This window comes from Hippocampus guttulatus, chromosome 10, assembly GCF_054856545.1.
Source record: "Hippocampus guttulatus isolate MCC_2025c chromosome 10, RoL_Hgut_1.0, whole genome shotgun sequence".
Lineage (NCBI taxonomy): Eukaryota > Metazoa > Chordata > Actinopteri > Syngnathiformes > Syngnathidae > Hippocampus > Hippocampus guttulatus.
The window spans coordinates 15250731-15261440 of record NC_141270.1 but is presented as its reverse complement, the minus strand read 5'-3'; the positions used below and the strand labels follow the sequence as shown (position 1 = coordinate 15261440).

The following is a 10710-nucleotide window of genomic DNA, read 5'->3' as shown; positions in this document are numbered from 1 at the left end:
ATGTCAACTGTGAAAATGTAAACATCCTCAGTGAAGACGCGATCACTGTGGTAAATGATGTGTTTGGAGAATTGCTCGTTTTATTTTGAAAAACATTGATGATGACCATTGACTCAAAAAAATTGAACTTATGAAAAAGAAGGAAAGCAAAATATACAGCTACATTCCAGCTCTTCAGTACTATACAGCAAGTCCTTAATAAATATGTGATTCACTTTATAACCACAAGCAGAAATCTACCGCTGCATGGTCCTCACTGCGTTTTTTTTTTTTCTGATTCTCATTGCTCAAGGGGAAATTCAGTTTCCACTCTGCTGTGTAGTTAGTGTCATCCAATTAAAAGAACAGAAGAAATCACACATATGCAGGCACGCAAGGAGAGATGTCAGATTGAAGCGTTGAGCAAACTGTTCAGCGCTTCGGCTACACTGTAAACACAACTTGCGGGAAAGGTAATTTTCACATTCGCAAACTTTCAATATTTTGTTGAACTGCCCAAAATGTTCTCAAAGTTTGTTGCCTTGAAATTGTCATTTCTGTCCACTTTTTTTTTTTGTAATTATTATTTACAGTGTAGTGTTGTGGGTAGGTTTGCTTTGCAAAGTACAACTCCATAGTCGTCAAAAAGCAGTCCAGCATCTCTCCATCAACCTGTTGCCATTGTATTTTTTTTGGCCAGTAGCGCGATTCGATCCGTGACGCTGCAGTACCAGTGTCCAAATCCTCACAGATGAAGTTCTACCTCCCCAAAGTTAAGAACATGTTTGCAGTTGTCAATTTAACAGTTTAACATTCTGATCGTGAAATTTTGACCTTTTAATCTAATGAACTCAATCTGGATGATTTCCTATAATTTCACAATCTGCACGGATCTCTGATCGGCATGAAGTGAATTTAACAGGAAGTCATACAAAATTAACCCTTTCATGCACCCTGGAACCTGATAACATCATAAACTCCACTGTAGTATTGGCTGTCCGTGAAAGGGTTAAATTCAAATCAGACTATTTTTGGCAATGCGAGCCTTCCGGAAACATTTTCACATGGCCAAAGCCTCAAAACAACACATTCCCATATAATAGCAAGTTTTGCTTCCAAGTTTTTTTGTCATTTTGTCAAGAGATTTGCTGGTTTTAAATGATATCAGTTAGCATTGCATTTGTGCTTGAACGTGTTATTGCTTCTTTGTCGCATATGAGCCTAAAAACTCCTCTTTGAAATCTACTTGTCTAAACTACGTACATCTCTAATGTTAATTCAGGTTTACTAAAGCACAGTCATGCTGAAACGACACAACTGCAGGAGCTTGCTGTGAATCGGTTGTCTCCGCAAAAAAAAAAAAACCCCTCCAGATTAAATGTGGAGGTTCTTGTTAATCTTGTTAATGCAGTCTTGACAGTGCAACACTTTAATGACATGCTGCCCTTCTTTGTGCAATATTTAATCTTTTCTCAGCAGGCTTATGCATGTCTGACACAGAAAGCTACTGAATCTGCATGAGGGACTTCGCATATTTGCGTGGGGATTCTGCAAACGTTCCTGCCTTTCAGTCTTTATATCGACGCCAATTTCACAGCTGGCAACTCTGCAGATTAAACGCCAAACTTGTTTCCCTTTTTCACATGATGGTTTGCCACCTGTGACAATTGGTGCACCATGAGGTCTTTCCTCTTGAACGTGCCAATGGTAAAAGAAGCATGGCGACAATCTTTATCAGTCCTCATCTACTGTACTTTTATCACGCTTTGTTATGCACTCTGCAGGTCTCTAACTGATCAAGTACAGGATGTTCTGGCAGAGTGTGATAACAGCTGTGCAATGGAAAAGCATTTCAGTTTTGTTCCTACCTGACCTGGCAAAGTGACGATGATGATGGTGAGAAGGAGCAGATCTACGTGCAGTGGATCACACTTCTTGTAGACCGGGGGTGTCAAACTCATTTTTGTCGCGGGCCACATTGTAGTTACGATTTGCCTTGGAGGGCAGTTATGAATTTTGGGAAACCATCTAAATGTTTAAGCACCTTCCCATATATCACATACACAGCACACAACAAATAGATGAATAACTAGTTTTAAAATCAGAAGTCAAGAATAATGACTGTTATTGTGGAAAACATACGACAATTAAAAATTTTGGTTCTGACTTTAGCAAGCATCATGGACCTTGACATGCTTGATTTGCTTTCGCGGGCCACATACAATGATGTGGCGGGCCAGATCTGGCCCCCGGGCCTTGACTTTGACACCAGTGTTGTAGATGAAACTGTCATGGCTCTCCTGTGAAAAGCACCTATGTCTATTTTTGTAGTTTTCATTTTTAACGTTAATAGGGTAACGCGTTGCAGATATCCCATTCACGAAAAAAAATGGACATGTACAGTATGTGTTTCACAGGACAGCGACGATATACAGTTACTGCATGCTGTACGTAGAGACTGAAGCGGTTCATAACTTAACTCTCTTTGTCACAGTTGGCAGGTGCATGTAACTTTTGTGATTTGTTGTTTTGTTAGCGTTGGTGGAAATGGCCCCACCTGGTTTCATGAGTTAGCCAAAGGTGATTTAGCGTTTACAGCGTGTAAAATGCTTCTCTGGTTGAATGGATGGGTTCGTCCTTTATAATTTTTTAAAATTATTTGTAAAAGAAAGTGAATTTTTTGGATGTAGTTTAATCAATAAGACATACCAGTCATGAACATCATGAAGCATCCAGATTTTTTTTCATATCAAAATAATTAATATAAAAAAACATAGCTGTTAAAATGCCACGTGTCATTCAATGCATGAGACTATGACAAATCATTTCTGAACTTCTTTCATCATTACTCTGACTGTACAACTCAATTGGGGAAAAAAAATATTTTTTTGAGAGGGGAGTTAAAATAAACACCTGAGATAATGTGGTTGCACATTTGTGTACACCCTGAGGATGTGGTTATGTTCGCAACGAAACAATCACATTCAAATTCATGTTAAATGCGAGTCAGCTACCATTTAAAGTGCTACCGATTAAGCCTAAATACAGTTCAAAGCCCAGGTGTGTGTGTGTGTGCGTGTGTGTGAGAAATTACACATCATAACTGTAATTGGAGCACTGGAGCAACAAAAAAAAAAAAAAAACAAACAGTTGTTCCTTATTGTTCTTGTAGTGAACAATTTAAACAGATGCTGCCATGACCTAATATAGGTCTGTTAAGTTGTGCATACTTATATAACAGCTCACAAGTAGCACTTGCATGTCCAATAGCTTTCACAATTATTTGCATGGTTTGGCATGACATCAGGGGCGGGATGGTGATCGAGTGGTTACCACGTCCGCCTCACAGTGCAGAGATCAAAGGGTTCAATTCTGGGCTTGGGCCTTCCCGTATATAGTTTGTATGTTCTTCCGCTCCTGCGTGGGTTTTCTTCAGGTACAGTTTCCTTCCGCATTCCGAAAAACATGCACGGTAGGTTAATGGACCGCTCTAAATTGTCCGTAGGTGTGACTATGAGTGGTTGTTTGTCTGTTTATGCCCAGTGCTTGGCTGGTAACCAGTTCAGGGTGTACCCCGCCAACTGCCCAAAGTCAGCTGGGATAGGCTCCACCACGCCCACGACCCTTGTGAGGATGAAGAGGTTCAGATAATGGATGCATGGTATTACATCAGCCTTATTCGTAAATAGCTATCTTGCAGGTTAAGCCGAGCAGAGCGCTCTGCGAGTTTGTTTTGGCGTGTTGGGCATGGAGTCACTCGTGAACAGAAATGCCGCATTAAATGAGGACTTCCAGTGCAGTGTTTGAATCCCAACAGAAGAATCCCACCATGATGTTCTCGCATTAGTACTCCAGCCTCTGCGTCGCGCCATCTGAAATCTGGTTCGGCTTCATGATGCACGCAGGCCTCTATTTAGATGAATGAATACTTTTCATGCATGGCCTATGGCTATGAATACATGTCTTGTGTCATCCGTGTCTGACTCACGCTTTCATGATAGGTTTGCTGTTCGTGATCACGTCTGACACAACTTGACCGCCATGTTTTGCTGAACTTGCCATTTCATCGCAGAAATATGTTCACTTCTTTTGCCTCCTTGTTTTTCAAACTTGATATTTTTTCATCCTTTTTTAAGAGTCTGAGGGAGTTATCTTGATTTCTCCGTCTAAAACCTGGCTGGTCACCTCTTTGAGCAGCCTCATGTCATCCCGCAGTGACACGGCGATTAAGTAAGGGTTTGGTTTGAGAGTCAGACCGTAGCTGTAGCCGAGGCCGGGCGCCCTGGCCGGGTCTGTGCTAATGTGGCACTGGTGAACCAGAAGAGCTGTGAAGAGAAAGATCTGAAGCTTGGACAGCTCCTCTCCAATGCAGCGCCGCTTCCCCACAGAGAAGATGAGTACAGAGTTGCACAGGTCCTTGTTCAGATCACCATTGGGTTGCAGGAAACGCTGGGGATCAAATTTCTCCGGCTGTGACCAGACAGCGGTGTTGTGATTGGACGACCACTGGTTGACAAAAACCACTGTGTTCTTTGGTACGGCGTAACCACTGATCGAGGTGTCTGTGGTAGTGTAGTGAGGGATCGTGAGCGGCACGAAGCTGGTGAAGCGCATCACCTCGTAGATGAAGGCCATGACATAAGGCAGCGCTTGCTGGTCCTCGATGGAGGGGAGGCGACTGCGGTCCACCACCATGTCCACTTCTCTTCGAAGACGCTCCTGCATCTCCGGGTACCTTCATTCACCAGGAATCCACCATGAAGAAACAAGACAAAGTTATAGACATTCAAATTTGCAATTAATTCCATCTCAAGTAGGATTGCGACCTCGTGCCTGATGCCATCCTAAATGTTCAGGGAATCGCATTGCTGTTACCGTTTTACTTCTTCGCATTACTACTATCATGTACTTCCAGCGGAGATTCTTCTTCTCTATCTTCTATTTAAAAGACGGAGAAGAATTAGGATAAGAACAACGGTAGTCATGGCAACTTGCTTCCGTTTCCACATGGATTTACAGGGCCAAAAAGGCGCATTAACCTAGCAGTATTGCACCTACGGTTTGAGTGCAAGACAGAATTCTGATTCAGGTCGGACGTTTTAAACTGAAAAGAAAAATTTGTAGGTAGTTATTAAACAGACATATCGTCGCCATCCTGTGGTGCCTCCAGTCGCATCAATTTCTGAACACAGCCTATAATCAGCAACTTGTGCTTCAACTGTTTACTTTCCTTGAGCCGTGTGATATACGGTGCTCTGGGAATGCGTTTTTAGTGGCACTCTGAATAAGCAAACGGCACATCTGAACAATGTTCTGAGTTTCCGAATGGTCTGAGTGAAGCAATGCGCTCAGAGCTTATTTGCGAATACACCCATGATGAGGAAACTTGGATTTTGGATTTTATTGGAGCGTGACCGGCTTTAATGTTCATGGTCTTGGTTTTTGCAAAAGTACCACAAAGTAATGAGGCAACAACGGTACAAAAAATAAAATAAAATTGAATCCGCGATGGAGGGGGTGTTTACACATATTTTCATGGTGTCTGGGGACTGCTATGATATGCTGTGTCCTATATGTACCGGTAATCAGCAACATCTGATCTTTCTTCTGAATTGAGACATTTGCATTTCTGATTTTATCTGTTTGTTTTATGTGCTTGATATCGGCGCCATCGTTTGCCATTTATCAAGCCAATCAAGAACATCCAATTTGCTAAGCTCATTTAGGAGCCTTTTTTTGTTTAGCACTACACTTACCACAGAGTCTCACAGATGAGGTCTTGGACAAATATGAAGATGAAGATACGTCAGCGCATTGCGTGTGGGCTCATGCATTCAATGGGGTCTGCTCTGTACTTCTCAAAGGGGCAAATGTGAATGGTATGTGTGGGTTTCTGTGAAAAGATGTGTAGCGTCATACAGAGGTACCTGGACTTATAAGTGCCCCAGTTTACCGCGTTTGTGAGATACAACCTGTCACTCAATCAGTTTTGTGCTTTAAATTGCGAGCAAGCATTTGACTTAAAACTGCTTCAAACACTCCACCATGCCGTGGTCACAACACCCGGCCACTATCAGTTCATGGCCGGCCTTCCTGTGCATCTGTTGTTTTGTGCTCACGTTTTATCTTTTTTTTGTGGAGGTATTCCGCAAAAATAAAATTATAACCATGAGTCCTAAGAGAGTGACTGTGTCCAATGAATGAAAAGCTTACAATCATAGAAAAACATGAGCGTGGCATGCATTTAATGAACTTGGTAAAGCATTATGAGTTCAGCAATTCTATGATGTGTACTGAAGGCAAAAAAAAAAAAAAAAGAGCGAAATTGAGTTAAACGAAAGTAATGTGAAAAAATTTAGCAATTTAGGAAAATTTTTATTTTTTCACACTTTACAGGAAAATATTGTATTTTCTTTCTTTGGAAAAAAAACTCAAAGGTACTGCTTTACACTGTAAAAAAATGACAAGTTGTATTTTTGGTGGGTTAAAACGGTTATTGAAATTGGAATAACATTAAAATAGCAATTATTGACAATTTTGGCAACGACAGCACAACAAAGTAAGTTGCTTGCCTGAGCTGTTTTTACTGACGTGTAGTTTTAAAACTCTTATTTCTTTGTGACAAATACAGGAAAGTCCATTTTCACATTCGCAAAACTTAAAAAATAGTTTGAAGAATTGCCCAGCTTCAAATTTTATTCAACTTTGTTGCCTTGAACTTTTGAGTGCACTCCGTTTATTTCTTTTTATTAGATTTATTTTTGCATTGTAGTGCCTCAAAATATTTTTGCATTGTTTTTCCCAAATTCTTTGGAGGTTACAATGTCAGTAATGTTCATATATTCGTGTTATTTAAAATGAGTACCCTCAAGAGAGGAAACTGGCTTACTTGACAAGGATGAGAATGATCCACTGCAGCATTGTTGACAACGTGTCTTGACTTGCTCCAAATATATCTGCAACAGTGGCTGACACATAGTCCTTGTCCGATCGGCGGCCGGTTTTCTCGCTGACTTTGCCCAAAGCCACAATCAAAGCGTCCGTCATGTCCCTCGTGGTGCTCGAGTCAAAGGATTTCCTGTGCGCCGTCACCTTTTCGAGAATGAAGACGCCGAACTCCCGGTTGAGCATCTTGAAGCTGTCAAACAACGTTTTGATGGGGTTGGGGAAGTACTGGAGCCAGGGCATCACGTCCACGATGCTCCCTGCGCCGACAGTCTTCGTGAACTGGCTGTTCCTGCCCACCACCTGACGGAACTCCGCGTCGTCGTACGAGTACCTCTTGCCGAAGCACACCGCGCTCATGATGTTGGCCGTGGACACCACCAGGTCCGCCAGGGGCACGAAGAAGGCGTGCTGCTCGGTCTTGCGCACGAAGAGCTCCAGAAGCTCTTTAAATTCGCAGATAACGTGTCGCTCAAATGTGTTCTTGGTCTGCTGGTTCCCCGTGGAGAACATCCTCACGGTCGAATGGGCCACCCTGCGGTGCACCTTCCACCAGTCCGATGTGGTGGCGAAGGCGAGCCCGTCCCCGTTGGACACGTGCCGGAACGAGGTGAAATCCGGTCTGCCGGCAAACTCCGAGCCCTGTTTGATCAACGCCTGTTTGATGGATTCCCCGTTCAGCACCACCACGCTACGGGAGCCCAGTTGAATCTGGTAGACGTTGCCGTATTTCTCGACCAAGCGCGCGAAATACAGGTGCGGCGCTTTGCCGATTTGCGCCGCGTTGCCGATGATGGGCCAAGGGAACGGACCCGGCAGGCGCTGCTGGAACCAACGACACACTTGGAGGGACAGCAAGTAGGTGACGCAAGTCACTAACAGGCTCATCAGAAACAATCCGCCGCTCTCATCCAGCTTCAAATCCATCTTGACCATCCTGCAGTGGCGAACGGCATCGATTTTAAAAGTCGCGTTATGGTGTCAGATACGGGATCGAAATCTAGCAATGATAATATAGACACATATATAATATACCTGGCTTTGAAAAAAAAGCATTCATCTAAAGTTTAATTCTCTCTGTTCTGAACAAACTATATATTTGCAATAATGCATCCGGCGGTCAAATCTCAAATTGCGCAGCCTGTTGCGCTGCCTGCTCTGCCTTTGCAAAGGTCCCAACATCGTCTCTTTTTTTTAGATGTCATTATAGAGGGTGTCACACCACCCTGCAAACATCACCACCTCCAAGCAGCAGCACTCCCAGCAACCTCCCTCCCCTCCCTGCATGCTATATAGGCAGGTAACCGGCGTCGTATTAGCCTGGCAAGCCAAACCCATTTTCTTTCTGCACGAAAGAAATCAATCGCTGGTACGGCGTTGAGTCTGCATTTCCAGGCGAGCGTCGGATGTCCCACTGCAGTTAAGTTCAAACACAAAGATGCAGAAGTCATTTTGTTGTGAAATGGATAGACTACTATCACTATCATTGTTTTTATTGTTTGTGCGTTACTACTCATAATAATACTAATTGTTATTGTTGTCATTACTATAACGGTGAATAATGATAACCATAACAATGATAGTGGTAGTGTAGTAATAATAGTAGGTGTGGTATATTTGATGCAATTCAATGAAAATCAACCGGAACATTTTAAAATGAATTAAATACTTTATGTTAACTGCGCTTTGTTACAGCTGCAGCTGTTAAAGCGCTATATAAATCAGCATGTATTGTATTGTATTGTAAACAGCAACATAAAATCTGAATGAATATCAATTAACACAATATAGAAAAGAGGTGATCAAACTTCTTCCACCCTTCTCGCCCCTCCCCCTCGTTTTTATTGTAGAAAGATAACTAACTCCAAGTGTTCCCTCTATTTTTTGATATCTCTTGTCTGGTTTTACAATGATAAAAATATTGTGATGTCATCAATATTGTCTAATATTTTGGTGACGTCAATCAATTAACTAATTAAAATTATAGTAGAAAACAACTAAGTATGCTGCGGTGTAGTTTTACACCACGGGCATATATTACTTACTTTAATGTTATTTTATTAGCATGTAATAATAATACATTTCATTTATAAGCACCTTTCAAGAAACTCAAGGACACCTTACAACCAAAACAAGAACAATAAATATAGGCCACAGATAATTTTTCAATGATTTTGTTCCTTTCCATCAGCCCTGTTATAATGATGATCAGATTTCTTTCTCTGTTTTCTTTTCTTTTTTTATGCGAGCAACATGAAAGAAGAAACATGAAGGAGCAGGAACATTTTTAAACGTCATTCGGATTACGAGGCACCGTTAAAGGGAATTTTGGGTGTGCTTTCCAATTAAACCACCAGATGGAGGCGATTCCCACATTGTGAAGCCGTAGTAGCTAATTAACAATGAGTACCCAATACACGAGGAGGCCTAGTGGCCATCGCTGCCTCATGCTGGTCTCTGTCCTTTTTGTCATCTCTGTTGCAGGATGCAATCTTGCCGCCTGGAGTGTGACATAGCTTTGTAACGTGAGTCAATAGAGTTGATGTTGGATGTGGATGTTTTGCAGACTGCGTTGATGTGAACTGCGGCTGCTCTTATCGGGTCTCCTCGTCGTGCCTGTTGGCCGAGTGGGATTTGGTGATCCGCTTCAGCACCGCGGACAGCAGCTTATATCACTCTAATGATCGCCAGTGAAGCCCATCATCCACCCATTTTCTATAGCGCTTGACCTCACAGAGGTCACGGGTGAACTGGAGCCTAACCTAGTTGACTTTGGGAAAGAGGCGGACTACACTCTGAATTGGTTGCCACTTAATCCCGGGGCATTTATATGATTTACAACCGCTCACACTCACATTCACGTCTACAGACAGTTAGTCAATATAATGTGTATGTTTTTGGAAAGTGGGAGGAAGCTCTAGTACCCCAGAGAAAACACAAGCAAGCTCAGGGAATACATGCAAACTCCACACAGGAAGACTGAAGCCGAAATTCAAACTCAAACCTCAGAACTGTGAGGTAGATGTGCTAACCGTAATCCATTGAACAAACACTATAATTATTTTTACCAGTAGAGTAGCATTAGCCTTAGTAGTAAAATATTCCTGCTGACGTTATGACATTAAATGTTTACTTTTTTACCTGAAAGCATTAATACAAATATATATTTATCCACAATAATGAATTTCAATGAATTCGACTCCAGTCAGTCTGTTTGCATCCTATTTTTTATCAAAATGTGGCAATGATGTTCCTTGTATTTCATTGTAATGTTACAAAAGACTTAATAATGAACCAACATTTAAACATGATAATAATTATATGAATGATTTCTCCAGTGCTCAAAATTAAAGTGTTTATGCATATCTACTGTTTATGCATATCAACAAAAAAATAAAACAGGCATGATGTTGACAAGCAAGACCTTCAAGACAATTTTGATGTAAAGTGAGCTTACCAAGTGTCCAGTTTTCTTCTCTCAAGTCGTGTCACACAAGTTGAGATGCTACTGCGGGAGTGAATTTATCGTTAGAAATCGGTCCAGGAGGGTGGAGACAAGCCAATGTGTGGCCTGAACCCAGCCTCCTTTACTTGTTCATAAACCAAGATTACACAATGTCACCCCTGCCTTTTTCGTTCGAAAGGACATTTATTTACAAACGGATGCCATCTGTTCTCATTCATTTGGTTTATTTTACATTATAATTTCACACAATTGAAGTTTACCCCCTGCCCACTTTCTTTCTATATCAATGTCACAAGATTTATTTGAACACCCAAGGACTA

At 41.8% G+C, this 10710-nt stretch overlaps 1 protein-coding gene and 1 long non-coding RNA gene across 3 annotated transcripts; one reads left to right on the top strand and one right to left on the bottom strand.

Moving 5' to 3' along the window:
- Window positions 1–46: 46 nt before the first annotated feature.
- cyp1b1 (cytochrome P450, family 1, subfamily B, polypeptide 1) lies at window positions 47–10428 on the bottom strand. 2 transcript variants are annotated; one of them, XM_086121320.1, is made up of 3 exons: window positions 10382–10428; window positions 6869–7861; window positions 47–4714 (listed from the first exon to the last, which is right to left on the bottom strand). In XM_086121320.1, the coding sequence occupies exons 2-3, from the start codon at window positions 7858–7860 to the stop codon at window positions 4111–4113; spliced, it is 1596 nt and encodes a 531-aa protein (XP_085977446.1). In that variant the 5' UTR covers window position 7861; window positions 10382–10428; the 3' UTR covers window positions 47–4110. The 2 variants fall into 2 exon arrangements, with proteins under 2 accessions (XP_085977446.1, XP_085977445.1); XM_086121319.1 differs by lacking the exon at window positions 10382–10428 and adding an exon at window positions 7960–8102.
- LOC147199421 (uncharacterized) lies at window positions 8261–10341 on the top strand. Its single transcript, XR_015101964.1, has 2 exons — window positions 8261–8343; window positions 9491–10341. It is a non-coding gene; the product is annotated as an uncharacterized LOC147199421 (long non-coding RNA).
- Window positions 10429–10710: the final 282 nt, after the last annotated feature.